Genomic DNA, 20437 nt, shown 5'->3' with positions numbered 1-20437 from the left:
GGAGGCAAGGATATACAATGGAAAAAAGACAACCTCTTTAACAAGTGGTGCTGGGAAAACTGGTCAACCACTTGTAAAAGAATGAAACTAGAACACTTTCTAACACCATACACAAAAATAAACTCAAAAATGGATTAAAGATCTAAATGTAAGACCAGAAACTATAAAACTCCTAGAGGAGAACATAGGCAAAACACTCTCTGACATAAATCACAGCAAGATCCTCTATGACCCACCTCCCAGAAAATTGGAAATAAAAGCAAAACTAAACAAATGGGACCTAATTAAACTTTTGAAACAACAGGAACTATTAGTAAGGTGAAAAGACAGCCCTCAGATGGGGAGAAAATAATAGCAAATGAAGAAACAGACAAAGGATTAATCTCAAAAATATACAAGCAACTCCTGCAGCTCAACTCCAGAAAAATAAATGACCCAATCAAAAAATGGGCCAAAGAACTAAACAGACATTTCTCCAAAGAAGACATACAGATGGCTAACAAACACATGAAAAGATGCTCAACATCACTCATTATCAGAGAAATGCAAATCAAAACCACAATGAGTACCATTAACATGCCAGTCAGGATGGCTGCTATCAAAAGTCTACAAGCAATAAATGCTGGAGAGGGTGTGGAGAAAAGGGAACCCTCTTACACTGTTGGTGGGAATGCAAACTAGTACAGCCGCTATGGAGAACAGTGTGGAGATTTCTTAAAAAATTGGAATTAGAACTGCCATATGACCCAGCAATCCCACTTCTGGGCATACACACCGAGGAAACCAGATCTGAAGGAGACACGTGCACCCCAATGTTCATCGCAGCACTGTTTGTAATAGCCAGGACATGGAAGCAACCTAGATGCCCATCAGCAGACGAATGGATAAGGAAGCTGTGGTACATATACACCATGGAATATTACTCAGCCATTAAAAAGAATACATTTGAAACAGTTCTGATGAGATGGATGAAACTGGAGCCCATTATACAGAGTGAAGTAAGCCAGGAGGACAAAGAACATTACAGCATACTAACACATATATAGGAATTTAGGAAAGATGGTAATGATAACCCTATATGCAAAAAACAGAAAAGAGGGCAGATGTACAGAACAGACTTTTTGGGACTCTGTGGGAGAAGGCGAGGGTGGGATGTTTTGCAGAGAAACAGCATGTATATTATCTATAGTGAAACAGATCACCAGCCCAGGTGGGATGCATGAGACAAGTGCTCGGGCCTGGTGCACTGGGAAGACCCAGAGGAATCGGGTGGAGAGGGAGGTGGGGGGGGGATCAGGATGGGGAATACATGTAACTCCATGGCTGATTCATGTCAATGTATGACAAAACCCACTGCAATGTTGTGAAGTAATTAGCCTCCAAGTAATAAAAAACAATTAAAAAAAAAAAAAAGGAAAAAAAAAAATATATCCTCACCAGAGATGCAGCGATTCCTTTTATGGGACCCCTAGATGGGAGAAATTAAAAGGCAGATCTGTCAGATCAGTATGAACCCAGTTTCCCAGTCCTCTGCAGGACGAGCGAGGACACAGTGGCCGTCATAGGACATGAATGCCCTCTGGGGTGTGGGAAGAGACTGCTTCTCTCTGTATCTTCCATCTCTCTCTAATTGCCCTGACTTCCCTTTTCCTCTGCTTCTCTTTACTTAAATACAACAAATGGAGAAGTTAGGGGCTTAGGAGCAGAACTAAATTCTACCACTAGATGAGGGTTTTTCAAGCTACAAGCTTTACACTGGGATTTCAAAAAAATATAGCTAAGCTTAAACAGAGCTGGAAGCTTCCTGAAGTCACCCCAGCATCACTCTAAGTTTAAAATTCTCTAACAGTTTCCAGCCTTTTGCAGGAAGAAAGCAGAGTCAGGAAGGGAAGGGAAAGCTGCCGCGTCTGGCTTACAGAGAGAAAGAAGAGGGCCGGCGGGGTGAGGTGAGCCGGTTACGGCAATCTTGCCTTCTCCCCTCTAGTGCCAGCCTCTCAGCCTACTTACCTGAGCCTTTCAACCTTCGGGTGAGGTCCTAAAAGGGCATACAAAGAGCTGAGAGAAAGGTAAGAGAGAAAGGACTCCACGGGACGCTGCCAGGTGGAAAAGAGAGAGACAGAAAGAAATGCGGGCAGCAGACCTACAGTCACGCCCGGAGATGGGTTTCCTGATCAGCTGGCAAACTGGAGGACAACTCCAAACTAAGGACGCCCAGCGGGTCTAAGGAGTGAGAACGTGCAGTGCCTCCCACAGGGACTACTTTGAAAACACTCACTTGGCATGTTTTATGAAAATTAGTGCCATTACATTTTGTATTATTATATAATTTTGCTTGTTTCTTAACTTATGGTGTCCTCTTGTTCTCAGTTCTTAAGCAGGGCTGATAAAGAAAAAAATATGTAACACCACATTGGCAGAAATTCCCAAATGCAAGACAATATACAAGACTTGTGGCTAAGATAAATAGGTAAATTCTGACATGCCACACCTCAATTTAAGCTTGCAAAAATGTTAGGAAGCAATACAGTCACTAAAGATTTTAAAAATTCAATGCAAACAAAGCATGGCTCATTCATTTTGCCACATTAATTTCTTCCAATAATCTATCTTGAGATTTATCAAGTCTTTCAGCATTTATTGATAGGATAAGCTGGCTTTCCCCATTTTAGATATTGATGGGATTTATTGTTTCCTAATATTAAGCCATCTTTGTGTTACTGGCATGAATTCTTTTTTTTGGCTGCACAGCACGTGGGATCTTGGTTCCCTAACTGAACCTGCACTCTCTGTATTGGAAGCGCAGAGTCTTAACCACTGGAACGCCAGGGAAGTCCACGTAAGTTCTATTTGGTAATGGAAGAAGGTTCGCAAAGGGCACATCAGCCTTTCACTGTTCCTGGTGGAGATGCAGAGACGCTACTGTGCAAGAGAAGGCAGCTTACGAGAGAAGGCAGTTCATGACCCACAAAACGCCTTCAGCTGCCATCCCTGCACACAGGAGGCTTTCACTGAGAAAGAGAGAGCCACTAACAGAACTTGGGCTCGGATTCCAAAAGCCAGCGAGTGGCTCTAAGTGTTCCTTGAAATACCAGTAAACGTCTATTCAAGGACATCCTTTTAAAATCCAATCATCATGTTGAAAATTACTTATCACAGTGAAAATAAACAGAAATTACAATTAACAGTATCACAGAACACCTGTAGAGTGCAGATTTCAAGCTGCTTTTACACATATTTTCTCAAAAAGTCTAAATCGACAAGGCTCTCCTCTCTCTTTTCTCAACTAGACAAATTATAGGTTCAGTGACTTTTTATATCAGCTTTCTATCTTGAAAATTTTCAAACTTATAGAAAAGATGAGAAAGTAATATAGTGAGTACCTGTACGCCCTCACCTGGATTTAACATTTAACCGTACCCACCCCTCCTTACCCCTACACACACTTTTTATGGCAGCTCTTGAATCAAGTTCACTGATTTTTTTTTATTTAAAGATAACTTGCCCAACTATATATGACTTAGTAGGTAGCAGGCCACTGGTGCCAGAACAAAGGCTTCTAGCCACACAGTACAGAGACAGTAATGGAAACAATATCATATGCAAGTAAACACATTTTTATGTACACACTAACCCAGTATAGGTAATTTAAACAGACTATTGCATTATTCATAACAAACATTTTAAGTCATTTTAATACAGGAACTGGGTGAATTCTCAGTTTCTTTGAGAAACCTCAATTTAAATTACTTTACTTTGATTTTCAAAATCATAGTTACCTGATAAAAGCTGTATACTCCTGGGGACAGTCTGGCTCCCTCCATGTACCATGTAACCTCGGTAAATCACTCTAAGTCGTTCAGTGTCTTCATCTATAAAGCAGTAACATACTCCAGCTCTCTGGAAGTCCAGCGTTCACCACCACCTCAGAAACTTCACGCTTACTGCTTCTCCTGTCTGAAACACACTTCTTCCTCTATTTCCCTTAAAAACTCCTTCTCCAAGGGGACCTTAGACTAAGACATAGGACCTAAAACCTTCCCTTCAAAACAGTTATCCTGAAGAGCAACTGTGGGCGTATTGCTCTTGCCTTTCTGGGTGTATCTGGCTCATTGCTGTATCTCTAAAACCTCCCACACTGCACTACAAAGAGCAGGCATATAAAAAAAGAAACGCTGAATAAGTAAATAACACAATCTAACTCAAGGGGCTGTGGTGAAGATAACTGAAATAATACAAGCAAAAACCATGCCTAACTCCAGTAGGTTTTTCCCAACAATCTGACTAGAATATTTTTTACAAAAGAAATAACACTACTATTTTGAATGGAAGTTCTGGGCGATACACTGAGCCAGAAGCAAGACAGACTTAAGTATCAGAAGGTAAAGCAGAGTAGGTTGCCACAGTACCAGCAGGTGATTTAATAAGAACACCTCTGTGGACAGGATGGTATTTTGATTCTGAGGTCATCTTCCGGTTGTGATAGGAAACTTTATATCAAACTTCTGCCTGACAGAAACTAATCTTAAAGCACCAAGCAGGTACCCTTGGCTGGAAAAACCACTGTAAGGAAACAAAGACTGTAAGTAGTAAACTTTTTATTTGCATACAGTGTAACTGCCCACATAAAAACTTCTAAGGGATCTACATAAGACTCATTAGAACTAATAAGTACCAGTACACAAGATCATTATACAAAAATCAATTGTATTTCTATACACCAGCAACAAACATCAGAAATTAAAATTTTAGTTTTGACAAATGTACCATGGAAAGGTAAAATGTCAGTCAACATTAGGATAAACTACGTTAAGGGGTAGAAGGAAGGTCACTGTATTATCTTCACAATTTTTCTACAGTATATCTCTATATTTGTTCCAAAAATAAAAAGGTTATTTGAAAAGTATCATTTACAACAGCATCAAAAAATAAATCCCTATTGATAAATCTGACAAGAGATGGGAAAGACATGTAGACTAAAACATTGCTGAAAACGGCAAGACACTGCTAAGAGAAACAGAAAAGACCTAAATAAATGGGAAGATACACAATGTTCATGGATTACAAGATTTAATACCATCAAAATGACAATTCTCCACAAAGTGGTCTAAGGATTCAAAGCCATCCCAGTTAAAACCCCAGCAATTCTCCCTCAACCACACCCCTTGGCTAGAAATTAACAAGTTGATTCTAAAAGTCTTACAGAAATCCAAAGCAACTAGAGCAACCTAACCACTGTGAAAAAAATTACAAACTTAGAAGATTTACACTACTTACTTTGAGACTTACTACAAGTCTAAAGTAATCTAGAAAGTGAGGTACTGGTATTAAGATAAACAGACAAATACATCCAGTACAGAACACAGACTAGAAATAGATCCATATGTATATGGTCAGATGATTCTGACAAAGATACAAAGTTAGCGAAGAAAGGATTGTTTTTTCAACAAGTAATGTCAGAAAAACTTGGCAACTATTTGTAAAAAAAAAAAAAAAAAGGCATTCTAATCCAAACATTGTGCCACATATAAAAATTAAGTCTAAATGCATCACAGACTTAAATGTACATTTCATACATAAAATTTATGAAAGAAAAAATAACAGAAAATCTCTGTGATCATGGGTGAGGCAAAGATTTCTTAGAGAATTAAAAAGTAAAGTCTATTTTTTTTTTTTTTTAAATTTTTTTATTTTTTATTTTTTATTTTTTTTTTCCAGTGGGTTTTGTCATACATTGATATGAATCAGCCATGGATTTACATGAATCAGCCATGGATTTACATAAAGTAAAGTCTATTTTTTAAAAGGATAAATTAGACTTCATCAAAATTTAAGAGTATATGCCTTTCAGAAGATACTCTCAAACAGAATTGGAGATCTCATACTTCCTAACTTCAAAACTTATTACAAGGCTACAATAATTAAAAAAAAAACAGTGTGATACTGGCATAAACACAGACATATTGACCAATGGAACACAACAGATTATCCAAAAATAAACCCTCATATATATGGTCAAATGATTTTTGACAAGGGTGTCAAGATCATTCAACAGGGAAAAGATAGTCTCATCAACAAATGGTATTAGAAAAGCTGAATGTCCACCTGCAAAAGGATGAAACCGGATCCTTACCTTGAACCATACACAAAATTAATTCAAAGTGGGTAAAAACCTAAACTTACCACCTAAATGATAACACTCTGGCAGTTCCATGGTCACCTGAGGATGGACAGGAGGGGAGACATGCCACAAAGGAGCAGAAGCAAAATGTGGGGGGTGACGGACACGTTGATACCCTGACTACGACCATAGTTTCACAGCTGTATGTGTGTCAAAGTATTAAATCGTTATAATTTAAGCTTGTGCAGTTTACTATATGTCAATTATACTTCAATAAATCTTATAAAAAAAAAAAAAGGCAAATTCTACCAAAGAATAATGTGCCTAACAGGCATTTTTCTCCAGACGACAGGACTCTTAAGGTCCTTCCAGATGAAAGCCTCTCCAATTCAACTACCACGTGACGGATTACCCAAAGTACAGCCTATTGTATAATCTCTAAAGACAGAGTGGAAAATATGAACAAATCGTTAACAACAATTTCACAGTGTCACTTTAAAAGGGAAGAATTGGGCTTCCCTGGTGACACAGTGGACAAGAATGCACCTGCCACTGCAGGGGACATAGGCTTGTTTTCTGGTCTGGGAAGATTCCCAATGCGGTGGGGCAGCACAGCCTGGGAGCTGCAACCGCTGAGCCCAAGCTTGTGTGCGCCAATCCCGAAGCCCGTGCTTCCCGAGCCCACACACCACACGGCCGAGGCCCACACATCCCGAAGCCGGTGCGTCCCGAGCCAACACACCACACGACTGAGGCCCACACATCCCGGAGCCCGTGCGTCCCAAGCCCACACACCACACAGCCGAGGCCCACACATCCCGAAGCCGGTGCGTCCCGAGCCAACACACCACATGACTGAGGCCCACACATCCCGGAGCCCGTGCGTCCCGAGCCCACACACCACACGGCCGAGGCCCACACATCCCGAAGCCGGTGCGTCCCGAGCCAACACACCACACGACTGAGGCCCACACACCCCGAGGCCCGTGCGTCCGGAGCCCACACACCACACGGCCGAGGCCCACACATCCCGGAGCCCGTGCGTCCCGAGCCCACACACCACACGGCGAGGCCCACACCACCCGGAGCCCGTGCCGTCCGACCACATCCCGAGCCCGCCCACACACCCGGGCCCGTGCGTCCCGAGCCCACACACCACACGGCCGAGGCCCACACATCCCGGAGCCCGTGCGTCCCGAGCCCACACACCACACGGCCGAGGCCCACACATCCCGGAGCCCGTGCGTCCCGAGCCCACACACCACACGGCCGAGGCCCACACATCCCGGAGCCCGTGCGTCCCGAGCCCACACACCACACGGCCGAGGCCCACACATCCCGGAGCCCGTGCGTCCCGAGCCCACACACCACACGGCCGAGGCCCACACATCCCGGAGCCCGTGCGTCCCGAGCCCACACACCACACGAGCCCACACATCCCGGAGCCCGTGCGTCCCGAGCCCACACACCACACGGCCGAGGCCCACACATCCCGGAGCCGGCGTCCCGAGCCCACACACCACAGGCCGAGGCCCACACATCCCGGAGCCCGTGCGTCCCGAGCCCACACACCACACGACTGAGCCCACACACCCCGAGGCCCGTGCGTCCCGAGCCCACACATCCCGGAGCCCGTGCGTCCCAAGCCCACACACCACACGGCCGAGGCCCACACATCCCGGAGCCCGTGCGTCCCGAGCCCACACACCACACGACTGAGGCCCACAGGCTGCAACCGCGGAGCCCACAGGCTGTAGCGACTGGAGCCCAGGCACCTCGACGTGCTCAGCAACAAAATGACTGCAATGAGAAGCCTGCAAACTGCAGCGAAGAGCATCCCTCCGCTCACTCAACTAGAGAAAGCCCACGTGAAGCAATTAAGACCCAGCCAAAAAAGGGGGAAGAATTACACAGAAGGGAAAAAAAATACTTAAATAAAACGCACAATGTCTCAGATATAACTTCCCCTAGTAAGAAACTAATTCTGTAGATGTCTCTGGTGGATTAAAAAAAAAAATCTTAATTATGGCTATTTACTCCCATAGAAAGATTACTAGCAATGATGTTAGATTTATCTACGTTCACTAATCTGCTAGAATTAATGATATGTATTGTTCAACAAGTTAATTTTTCTCTCTAATGACGATAAGCTTGAGAGCAGAATTTCAGATCTCATAGTCCAAATTCAATGAAAGTAGGAACTGCTGTCTAATTAAATACATAAAGAATGGAAAATTTGGAAATGAGAGCCCACACCAAAACCTCATGTTCTCTGTCAGGGAAGGGTGGGAGGGAAGATCCGAAGAGCAGTGTGGGAAGGCAGGCCATGCCTGCACTCACAGCCTGTTATTGCTCCCTTCCTCCTACACAGTCATGGGCTCAGCAGACAGACATGTGGGGCACGGCTTAGGAGATTCTGACACTTTGCTGTCAGCTGTTCTGCCTAACACAGGGCTTTACCAGAAAATCCCCAAACCATTTGTTGAACTGAATGGAAAAGAAGTAAATGGGTCTGGGAAGGCATTTGGTCAGGAGATCTGGATTCGAATTCTGCCCTGAGTAGACAGTAAGCTATATGACATTGGTTAAGCCACTTTTTTATTTCCATTTCCTCATCAGCAAAGTGAAAAGTTAGTGTATACAAACATGTGCACAGACACACACACAAAGTCTTGTCAGGTGAAATGTAAAGGATAGGAAATTTGCAGAATGGGAATGTTCTGTAATTCAGGCCAACTTAACAATAACTCAATGCAACAAGCTTTTTTTAATGAGCTATCTTTGTTACCCAGAAACACTCAGATGCTTGACGTTCAAAGAATTAGTTTGGTCTCCACTTATTAACAAAAGGGAGATTTAAAAACAAAGCTAACAGTTCCTGCCTTTGAAGAACTGACATTACAGTTGGTGAGACAGCCAAGACACGATGAGGCAGAACTGCAAAGCGCAATGACTCCAGCAGGAGGAGAGAGTTAAAGTCAAGGACAATGGGGCCTCAGGGAGAGACCTCAGAGTAAGCTCACCGGCTCACACTGGAGAAATCCGTCATGTATACTGAAATTTATAAGGATTTTACAAAGAAAGCACCAGTGAGACAAATGAAATCCAAGAGGTTGGGTTCTAAGTAGGACTAACCTAAGTTTCTCAAAATTAATCACTAACTAGAGCAAATTACACCTCAAAGATAGTTTAAGACATCTTAGTAGAATCTTTTATATAAGAGAAACCACACAAAAATCTGAGACTGTTTTATTTGAAATGACTACAAATGGTGTTTTTGCATGATTCTAAAACTAAGAGAAATCATTTTCTTTCCTAAACCTATATATCAATTATATTTATTGATTTTGGTACTTGCTTCAGTAGAAAACCACAATGATTTACTACCTGCATGCTTGTCCTACTATAGTTTAATGAAAAAAAAATTTTTTTAATCCTTCACACAGGCAAAATGGAAAGTAGTGTTGTAAGTATCAATACATAGAGATTAAATATTAATATTTTAACCAAAGTCAAGAGCATTTTTGGCTTGTTCTAGAGAACAATGCTTAAAACCGAGCATTAAAAAAAAAGGTGAGTGTGTGTGTGTGTGTAGGAGAGGTGGGGACAGGACAGTTTCTTCCAGACTTCCTATGAGGTACTTACAGTGCTGATCACAATCAACTCTGGCAAAGACTACTTGATTTGCATTTGGGTATTCTTCCTTAATGACATTGGAAGCTTCCTCAAAAATTGGGTGCAACATCTGGCTGAAACGACACCTACGCACAGAAAAGGATACCAATTAAAACTGAAAAGTAGAAGCAATAAAATTTTATTTTTGTTGTTGTCTGTTTATATTTAGTATTTACTATATTATGTACAATAAACAGAATTAGCAATCACACTGTTAATTCAGGATTCCTGATGTCATTCACTGGAGATGAAAACAATTTGACATTCAAAGACTATTCCATTTCAGACTATACAAATAATTTAAAGATGGATCTCTCACAAAGGCAGTGAAACAAGTGTGAGATAAGTCCTCTAAAATGTATCTACTAGGGTCTGTAATTACTAAGTCTCAAGCATTTATAAAGGAAATTAGCTTCTCTAAACAATGAACATATTTTTAGACTACAAAGTCTTTAAAATGCTAAGTTTATTGCAAATATTAGACTGATTCACCTGACAAGTTCAATCAAATCTCATAGGCAAGTTAATATGAAAATAGCATATGGTGTAGACTGAACTGTTTCCTCTGAAAATTTACCGCTCATTCAAATGGGCTTTTGTATGTATAAGCTATCAAATATACTAAGTTAGGGAGCAAAATTTTTTAATTCTCAAAGGAGACTTCCTGTCCATGTTCCCTCTGTCTGTAGTTTTCTGCTCTGCCTTCACTCTTAAAAGGGGCCACAAACCCCACAATATTTTGGAAACATGAGACTTCTAATTCAGGTTGCCCCTTGATCAAGCCAACTACTTCACAAATGTATTCTTTGAGTCATTAAAGGCACCTGATGAGAAAGAGAAGAATCAGAATCAGCACACAAGCAGCTGGGCCAGAGTGGTTATTTTCATATGAAAAAGGTCTTGAGCATTTATTAACAGCAACAACAAGAAGAAGAAGAACACAACTTTAATCCCTACTATTGCTTCCAGAGCCGTTTTCCATCAGGAAATGAACCTAAATGAAGCCTGTGAACTCCAACCCACATAATCAGGTCAAAGAAAGAAAATGGCAGTCACTCAGTCGTGTCTGCCTCTTTGCGACCCCATGGACTGTAGCCCACCAGGCTCCTCTGTCCATGGAATCCTCCTGGCAAGAATACTGGGGTGAATAACCATTCCCTTCTCCAGGGGATCTTCCCAACCCAGGGATAGAACCCACATCTCCTGCATTGCAAGCAGATTCTTTACTGTCTTAGCCAGGGCAGTGCAATTAGGTCATACATATTAATTATAACTTAAGAAAAATATAACGTCTATGACAGGATACAAACTTTATACTTCCTCCCTATTTCTCTTTGTATGTAACTCTTCTGGCCCACTCACCCGACTTCCTAAGGAGATGTCCTAGAAAATACCAAGGAGACACAATCTGTATCTTCAATCTCTTGCTTTCAAGTGGCTCTTTCCTCTTTTAGCATTCTTAAATCTCTCCCATCTGGGATAGGTGGGTGGGGTGTGCAGACATCAGGGACCGTGTCTTATTCTGAGACTACATATTCTAATAAGCATTTTAGTAGATTTCTGTTAAATGAATACGTTGGTAGAATGGAGGAACTGGACAGGCTAGGGTCACAGGTTTCTGGGTTCCCACAGTTTGCTAAAGACAGGGTTCTAGAGGGCCAGGGAGGCAAGGGGTAAGGATTGCATGATGATTTCTTGAAGAAATTAGGATATGGCTTCGTAAAGAATCCTGAATTAAGGGCAAGAAAAGAGAGATATTAAGGGCTCCTTTCTGGATTGTCCAGTTTGCTGCTCAATAAGCACTTATGCACAGATTCATGTTTAAGACAGGATCAGTTATAATACCAAAAGGTGAAAGGGGAAGATAAAATAAAACTTCAATTGCAATATAAAGTTACATTTACAAACGTGGCACAACCAAAGCAAGCAGGTCTGTTAACAGGGCCTTAAGAGTCATCCGAATCCAATCTCCGTATCTAGTGCTTGAAATCAACCCTTTACAAATCAACCAAATGGGGCAAAAGTCTATGGGGGGACAATTTAAGGACACTTACTAGCATAACCTAGTGGGAAAAAAAATAAGCTTCAGAGTCAGACATACTTGAGGTTGGATCCCAGTTCCACCACGTGATAGCTGTATGACCTTTCTGAGCCTCAATTTCCTCACCTGAAATGGAAACTGTAACACCTACCCGGAGGGTAATTAAAAACAATGCACGTAGAGAACCTGGCGCGTAACAGCGTTATTAAGTTCTACTGTGGTTTGCTGTCCCTTCAGGTGTATTTTTAGGCAACTCTACTAGAGAATTCTTCCTTAAACTGTGCCACAGCCACGGCTCCCAGAGGGAGCTCAGAATCCTGACTCTGAGGCCACACAGTGTAAGTCTAAGTCCTACATCAAGTTATCCACGTTTTTTTCCATTGAATAAAACAGCATTAATTTATGTACAACTCCAAGTATTCTTTGGTAACATGTTTCTCAAATAACTGCAGTTAGACCACATTTCCAATCTGCTTTTTCACAACAAGCTTGGTGGCATGTTCTGTTTCTCTTTCTTACAACACACAACACCCCTCCATCAAGGTAACTGCATTCTACTGGGTTGGCCAAAAAGTTAATTCGGGTTTTCTGCACCATCTTATGGAGAAACCCAAATGAACTTTTTGGCCAATCCAACAGTTTTAACTCTGCCACAATCTAGTCATGTATGGGAAAATATTCCTCTGGACCTGTTTACTTTTAAAGTGGACTGAATTCAATAATTTTCTACCACATTCTGTGGCTAATGTTACATCTGGACAATCCTAATTTACTTTGGAAACTGCTATCTTCTGTTGTACATTTTATAAATGGTATTTTCTCTGTATTATCTTCAACATTCTACTGAAGTTCTTATTTTTTTTTTTTTGGCTTTTTTTTTTTTCCATTTATTTTTATTAGTTGGAGGCTAATTACTTTACAATATTGTAGTGGTTTTTGCCATACATTGACATGAATCAGCCATGGATTTTCTACTGAAGTTCTTTAAATATGGATACCATACATTGTTGATCCAGTAAATATTTATTATGCACTTATCTGCCAACTGTCCTGCAAAGTGCTTGGTGATTCATGTTGAAAAAAAGATAGATGTGGTAACTTTTCACAAAGCTAATGATATAGGAGGGAGGCACCAACTAAGCCACGGCATACGGTGTTATGACTGGCTAAGTACGCATGGTCACGAGCAGATACAGAAAGGGGTCCCAACTGTACTTGAGAGTAGGGGTAGGGGAATGATGTAGGAAGGTGGCCTGGAGAAAGTGGCATCTAATCTAAGACCTGAAGGAATGGTTCAGACTTAACGAAGTAAACAAGTGGGTGAGAGGAGAGAGCCATTCAGACAGAGAAATGCCATGATTAAAGGTCAGTGATGAAAGAACACAGATTACAGAAGCATAACAGAACAGAATGTGGGAATGGAGAGAGGCAAGAGACACAGCGGCAAGGCAGGAAGGAATCGGGTCACCAGGGGCCTTCCGGGCCGAGGTAAGGGACGTACTTAAAAGTAATGGGAAACATTTAAGGTTTTGAAGATGAGGTGTAAACTCATCTAACTTGCACTTCAGGAAAGACTACTCTGGCTTACTTTGTAGAGAAAAGAATGGAGACAGGTCAGACCAGAAGCAGAGGAAATAAGCCAAGACTGTTCAGACACATGCAGGTGAACTGCAGGACGACGTGTGGCCTGAAGCAGAGGTGGAGGCACCTGCTAGGTGGTAAGCCTGAGGGTCACAGAAGATGCAGACTGCCTAGGAATAAGGATGATGTGAGTTGGTTCACACTTCTGCCTCCCCCCGGCCACATTCTTTAACATCTACAGTACGCTGTGCCCTTGTGCTCAGTGCTGGGAGCACTAAGAAAAACTTCATCTCTGCCCTCAAAACTGGTTTGCTGGAACACAGAGACTGAAGAGAAAACAATGTCGTGAGAAAAGAAAGTGGGACACAGGGAACTACGTGAGCACAAAAGACAGAGTCTGATTCAGACAGGGGAAGGAGCAGAGGCTTCCGAGAAGTAGTGGTAGATGGCATGTGTTACAAAGTACCAGCATTATTTTTCCTTCTAAATCTGCCACACCCATCCTCACCTCCAAACACTGCCCTGCTTCCTCAGCAGGGAAAATAGAGAACTGCAATATGTACGTGTGTGTGTGCATGCGTTAGTGAGAGACAGAGAGAGGCAGGCTGAGAAAGAGAGAAATCTGAGTTATTCTGTATCCTGCTTTTATTTTAAAATGTGGGATGATGGAATCAGGTATATTTTCTCTCTTCAAACAAATGCTCACCAAATTAAGTTGCTTCATCTGTGAATGAATGAACCTGAATTATTAAATTTGTTTATGGAGTATTGTCTCACAGAAGGAAGAGGCTTCCCTACTTACTCCTTTCTAGCAAAGAAAAATCACCTCTAGAAAGTTAAAAGCAAAAAAACAAAATAACCCCAAAACCCTTAATGACGCACCCCTCCCCGCCAAAATAAGGTATTACTTACCAATCAGCATAAAAGTTTACTAAAGCAACATCAGCATTGTCTGTAATTGAAAAACAAAACCAAACAACCTCAGTCACTTGTATCTACATAATTATGACATAATTCAAGATAATGGTTTTCATCGTAGCCTTTTCTATTTTAAAGGCTCACTAAAAATACACAGTAACTATTAAGTTATCTCTCACTCAGAAACCTGTACATAGCATCAAAAATGGCTTACATAATTTGTGGGAGTCCCTATTCCTTTTCTCTATATCCTCCGTCTTAATACCGCCACTGAATGAATATAAAGTAAATAGAGAATCAAGCTCAGATCAGGCAAGTAAGCTTACTCAATAGCCTACTCTCATAAAAAATGAAGTGGAGTGATCTGGATTTTATAATCCATTTTTTGACCTTCCATATTCATAAATAACTGAGAATTAGCTCTGCAAATGTTGCATTGGCCAAAAAATTCACTTGGTTTTTCCTTAAGATGTTACCGAAAAACCCAAACAAACTTTTTGGTTAACCAATAAAACCCTATTTCAGAGGACAGACTTGTCTAGCTAAGCTATTTCTAAAACTCAGACACCACCTGGTAGCAACAATAATCTACAAATAACAGTGTTGCGTAAGATGCACCTTTTCTGGTTCCTACCATTTTAACATTCATTCTCTGTTGCAAAATTTAACTCAGAATTATTTGCATATCCAGATGTGAAGACAGGAGAAAGATGTCTGCTCCTCTTGCCTAAATCTAACAAAAACTCAGTACTCAGTAAACTGCACATGTGCGCGCACACACACACACATACCCACAAAGATATTCTAGAATGTGAAAGATGAAAGGGGTGAAGATGATTTGTGTGTTTCAATTCTCTTTTTCCTTTTTTATTTAATATCTTTAAAGCACTTTTTATCCACGTACTATTCACTAACGCAGTGTGGTTCTCAAACTCTGATTCCTGGGACCAGAAGCACCAGCATCACACTGGAACTTGCAGAAATGCAAATTCTTCGGTTGGGTCTAGCGATTTCTATCAGAAACTGGGCGCAGGCCTATCAATACTGATACTGTAAGTCCTCCATGTGACACTGATACAGGCTCAAGTTTCTCCCAAGAAATCCCACAATGTGGGAATAGATATTCTAGTATTTAAGCCAGTTCCAAGGACATAAGACAACATATGATGGTCAATGAACAACACTTTTATCTCTCATTATTTTTAGTTTTGCTCAAACCAGTGGGTGAAATGAAATGTTTAAAAAAAAAGAGACATCATTTACCCACAATACATTTTCTTAAATCTCCTAAGTTGTGATTTTCCTATTAACCACATCTTCACCTTCCCTCTACTTCTTTTAAAAACAAGAAGAAATGTCTTCCCCCAAATTAATTGAATCTACAATCACACTGTCAACAAACAAGCAAAAATACTTACTAAGCTTAATTGGGTCAATGACAAAAAAAGAGATCAGAGTACGTGATATAGTTAAAAGCTAAAAAAGACACACGTACCAAAAAATTGCAGACTGTGTCCTATGGTCATTAACATAATACAGCACAGTGGAAACTGCTGGTCTTTAAGCAAGAAAATACTCTAAGAGTGGTGTTTATGACAAGGCAGAGAAACAAAACAAGACTAAAGTTCACCTGTAACAGGAAAGCAGACTTACACATTTTAAGACATTTTACTAAACACTAAAATGAAAAGTGCTTAGTTAAATACATATGCACACACACACACACACAGAGACACCCATGGAATTAATCAGAATGCTGGCTCCTCAACTGTTTTAGGTAACTGAGATTTTATTTTGTTTTTGTATATAAACTAATTCTTAATAGAAAAGCAAGCATACTTTAAAAATATGAAGGTACTTACTTAAAATGTCATCTATATTCTCTGTATCAAGACTTGTTATTTCAGCTGTTACAGGAGTAAGAACCCAAGTTACCTGGAAATTTAAAAAACGTGAAATTAATCAATGTTTCTACAAAAGGCAAATTATGCTAAAAGTCTAGAAGGAAAATTTATGAACTAAGTTGGTTCCACTAGTTACAAAATTTACCAGCTGGTTTCAATCTTTATGATCGACTCTAACTCTTCACGGGATCACTGAAATAGAGCGGTACCACTCAAGCCTGGAAACGGGTCATCAGAGTCCCTGTGCTGCTTCCTAAATATGTAAAAGACACTGTTTCTAAAGAATCTTCAAAATTAAAAACGTACTCACTCTTTCAAATTAATATTCTCAACAACTGTATCTCTGCTGCCACTAGAAAAAGTTTGCCAGATTATTAATAGTCTTGAAAGAATATAAAACCAAGGCTAAGTTTGCTGATTCTAACCCACCATGCTTCTAAGACAGAACAAAATACTGAAAAGAAGAATTCAAGAAAGACTTTTCAAATTGTTAACCAAAAGCCCTTCTTGCCTGGTCTTCACATGCAGGTGGTAACAATGTGAAGGTGAGAGGCTATAAAGAGGAGAGTAAGAGTCGGTAAAATAAGTGTGTCCACTTTAACGTGTTTAAGACACTAAATTCAAAGAAAATTTGATTGCCATCTACAAAACAAAGAAAAGGCATGATTTTAAACTAAACTAACAACTGGTTATTTTAAAAAGTTATATTATTTAAAAAGTAATGTTTAGTATATTTTATTTTTAGGTTCCATCTTTAACACACTATGTGTTTTTTTCTTTGTTTCTGCACTCAGAAAGTTTATTTCTAATGAAGAAACAAGCATTAAGTAACAAAGACAAAATCAAATAAATCATGCATGGTCTCTTAATAATAATAAGTAATAAGTAACAATAAGCAATAAGTAATTTGATAATATACAATGAGTGAAAGAGGGATGCTTCAGCATCATATTTGGTGGGATTGCTGAACAAGTCCATGAAAAATAAACTCAACCAAGGAAGGAATACATACAAAAATCAGCATGGAGGATAAAGGGAGAAATTGAGTATTTGATTTAAAAGAGACACACGTCTACTTTGGCAGCAAGCTGTAAGAGAAAGTTTGAAACGTTACAAACGGCCCCAAAGTACAAGCAGGACTGTGCATGCTGATGTGCATCAGTCCTTCTGATGAACACCCACGCCTGCTCTCCTCAGGATGGACCAGTTTGATCCTGCAGTCCAAGGGACGCTCAGGAGTCTTCTCCAACACCACAATTCGAAAGCATCAATTCTTCAGCACTCTGCCTTCTTTATGCTCCAACTCTCACAACCATACATAACTACTGGAAAAACCATAGTTTTGACTACATGGAACTTTGTTGGCAAAGTGATGTCTCTGTTTTTTAATATACTGTTCTTTCCAAGGAGAAAGTGTCTTTTAATTTCACGGCTGCAGTCACCATCCACAATGATTTTGGAGCCCCCCAAAATAAAATCTGTCACTGCTTTCATTTTTCCCCCCATCTATTTGCCATGAAGTGATGGGACCAGATGCGACAATCTTAGTTTTCTGAATGTTGAGTTTTAAGCCAGCTTTTTCACTCTCATCAAGAGGCTCTTTAGTTTCTCACTTTCTGCCTTTAGAGTGGTATCATCTGCACATCTGACATTGTTGATATTCCGCCTGACAGTCTTAAATCCAGCTTAAGCTTCATCCAGCCTAGCATTTTGCATGATATACTCTGCATATAAGTTAAATAAGCAGGGTTGACAATATACAGCCTTGACGTACTCCTTTCCCAATTTTGAACCAGTCCGTTGTTCCGTTCTGTTGTTCTGGTTCTATCTGTTGCTTCTTGACCTGCAAACAGGTTTCTCAGGAGGCAGGGAAGGTGGTTTGATATTTCTATCTCTTTAAGAATTTTCCACAGTTTGTTGTGATCCACACAGTCAAAGACTTTAGTATAGTCAATGAAGCATACGTAGATGTTCTTCTGGAACTTCCTTACTTTCTCCATGATCCAATGAATTGTTGGCAATTTGATTTCTGGTTCCTCTGCCTCCTCAAAATCAGCTTGTACACCTGGAAGTTCTTGGTTCACATACTGCTGAAGCCTAGCTTAAAGGATCTTGAGCAGAACCTTGCTAACATGTGAAATGAGCGCACTTGTGTGGTAGTCTGAGTGGCATTGGAATGTAAACTGACCTTTTCCAGTCCTGTGGCCACTGCTGAGTTTTCCAAATTTGCTGACATACTGAGGGTAACACTCTAACAGCATCATCTTTTAGGATTTGAAATAGCTCAGCTGGAATTCCATCACCTCCACTAGCTTTGTTCGTAGTAATGCTTCCTAAGGCCCACTTGACTTCATACTCCAGGATGTCTGGCTCGAGGTGAGTGACCACACCATCATGGTTATCCAGTTATCATGGTTATCATTAAGACTTCTTTGTATAGTTCTTCTGTGTATTCTTACCACTTTTTCTTGATCTCTTCTGCTTCTGTTAGGTCCTTAACATTTCTCTTCTTTACCATGCCCATCCTTGCATGAACTATTACCTTGATATCTCCAATTTTCTTGAAGAGATCTCTAGTCTTTCCCTGTTTTAGATTCTTTTTCCATATAAGCCATTACAGAGTATTGAGGAGAGTTCCCGGTGCTATGCATTAGGTACTTATTTGTTATCTATTTTTTTTTTTCCAATTCTTTTTGTTTTTTTGGCCACACAGTGTGGCATGTGGGATTCTTAGTTTCCTGATCAGAGATCAAGCCCATGTCCCCTGCAGTGGACGTGGAGCATCCTGACCACTGTCCCCCAGGTAATCCCCTTAGTTATCTACTTCACATATAGTGTATGTACATGTCAATCCCAATCTCCCAATTATCTTCCCCCGCCCTCCTGGTAACATAAGTCTGTTTCTACATCTGTGACTCTAATTCTGTTCTGTAAATAAGTCCCATTTGTGCCATCTTAGGTTTCACATACCAGCGCTATCACATGACCTCATCTCTCGGTCTGACTTGTTTACTCAGTGTGACAGTCTCTGGGTGCATCCACGCTGCTCGCATTGGCACGGCTTCATTCTTCTTCACGGCTGAGTAATATTCCGTCACAACACATGTACCTCATCCATTCCTCTGTCAATGGAGATTTAAATTGCTTCCATTTGATATCTGGACAGTTTTTTGTTCAATTCATTCACTGAACCACTGCTCTTTATCAAATGACAACTAACATTAGACCCTGATCAAGGTACCAAAGACATTCTTCTGCCCACTCATTTCACGGATGCTTTTGGTACTCACAACAGTTACGATTTAAAATTTTATAATTCACCAACAACTCAATTTCTAAGTAATATAAAGACACATATTGATATAGCTAAATAAGCCCATAATTATTTGAAATATTTCTATAAATTCATTCTTTTCTTAGAAAAAGCTTGAGAATAATACTAGTCTTATTTTCAAGTTACCATAACAGTAGTCAATAGCTGACATTATTTCTATTAGCAACCAATAAATTATACTCTCCTGAGAGCAAGCCAGATAATTTAAAATCCCCAAATATTTTACTTATATACTAATTTCACTATTTTCAATACCTTGAAAATCAACTGGAAAGCTCAGATTTCCCTCACTAGTCATTACTTACTACCCATACCACAATTAACAAATCTTTTCCCACATCAGTGTATGACTAGCTCTAGACAACTATACAAACTTTTTTAAGATAAACTGAGGCACATTAAAATGTTTAAGGGTTTATTAGAGCAGAAATAAATTTGCATCACACAGCATCCAATCTAGCAGAGAAAAGAGCCTCAAGGAGGTGGACAAAATGAAAGACTTCCACAGGCAGAGGGGAGAAGGAACAAGGACAGTATACGAGGCAAAGGGGAAAAAGCTGGTTGGTTATTGCAAACTCACTTTCCTTTAGAGGATGGTTGGAGAAGGAAATAGCAACCCACTCCAGTACTCTTGCCTGGGGAATCCCATGGACGGAGGAGCCTGGTAGGCTGCAGTCCGTGGGGTTGCAAAGAGTCGGACATGACTGAGCACCTTCACTGGGTGGGTCTATCTGGCAGATCACCTAACAGTTGCTAATCAGGTGACTCCTGATTGGTTTAGAGTTCATTTCTGGAAGAGCCTCGACTGTAATTAAGTGAAGCCACGGTTTGGTGATATGGAGCTTAGCATAAATAACTCTACTTGG

The 20437-nt window shown here is 40.5% G+C and overlaps 1 protein-coding gene across 1 annotated transcript in view; it reads right to left on the bottom strand.

The window, feature by feature from the left end:
- Nucleotides 1-20437, bottom strand: part of ERP44 (endoplasmic reticulum protein 44) — a 100596-nt gene that overhangs the window by 45878 nt on the left and 34281 nt on the right. The window contains exons 2-4 of the mRNA XM_043486639.1: nucleotides 16196-16268; nucleotides 14328-14367; nucleotides 9764-9879 (exon numbers count right to left, since the gene is read on the bottom strand). Of these exons, the coding sequence (XP_043342574.1) occupies nucleotides 9764-9879; nucleotides 14328-14367; nucleotides 16196-16268 (229 nt within the window). The remainder of the gene's footprint in view (nucleotides 1-9763; nucleotides 9880-14327; nucleotides 14368-16195; nucleotides 16269-20437) is intronic.

Source organism: Cervus canadensis, chromosome 14 (genome assembly GCF_019320065.1).
Source record: "Cervus canadensis isolate Bull #8, Minnesota chromosome 14, ASM1932006v1, whole genome shotgun sequence".
NCBI classification, from domain to species: Eukaryota; Metazoa; Chordata; class Mammalia; order Artiodactyla; family Cervidae; genus Cervus; species Cervus canadensis.
The sequence above is the reverse complement of the archived record's forward strand: the minus strand, read 5'-3'. Positions and strand labels throughout refer to the sequence as shown.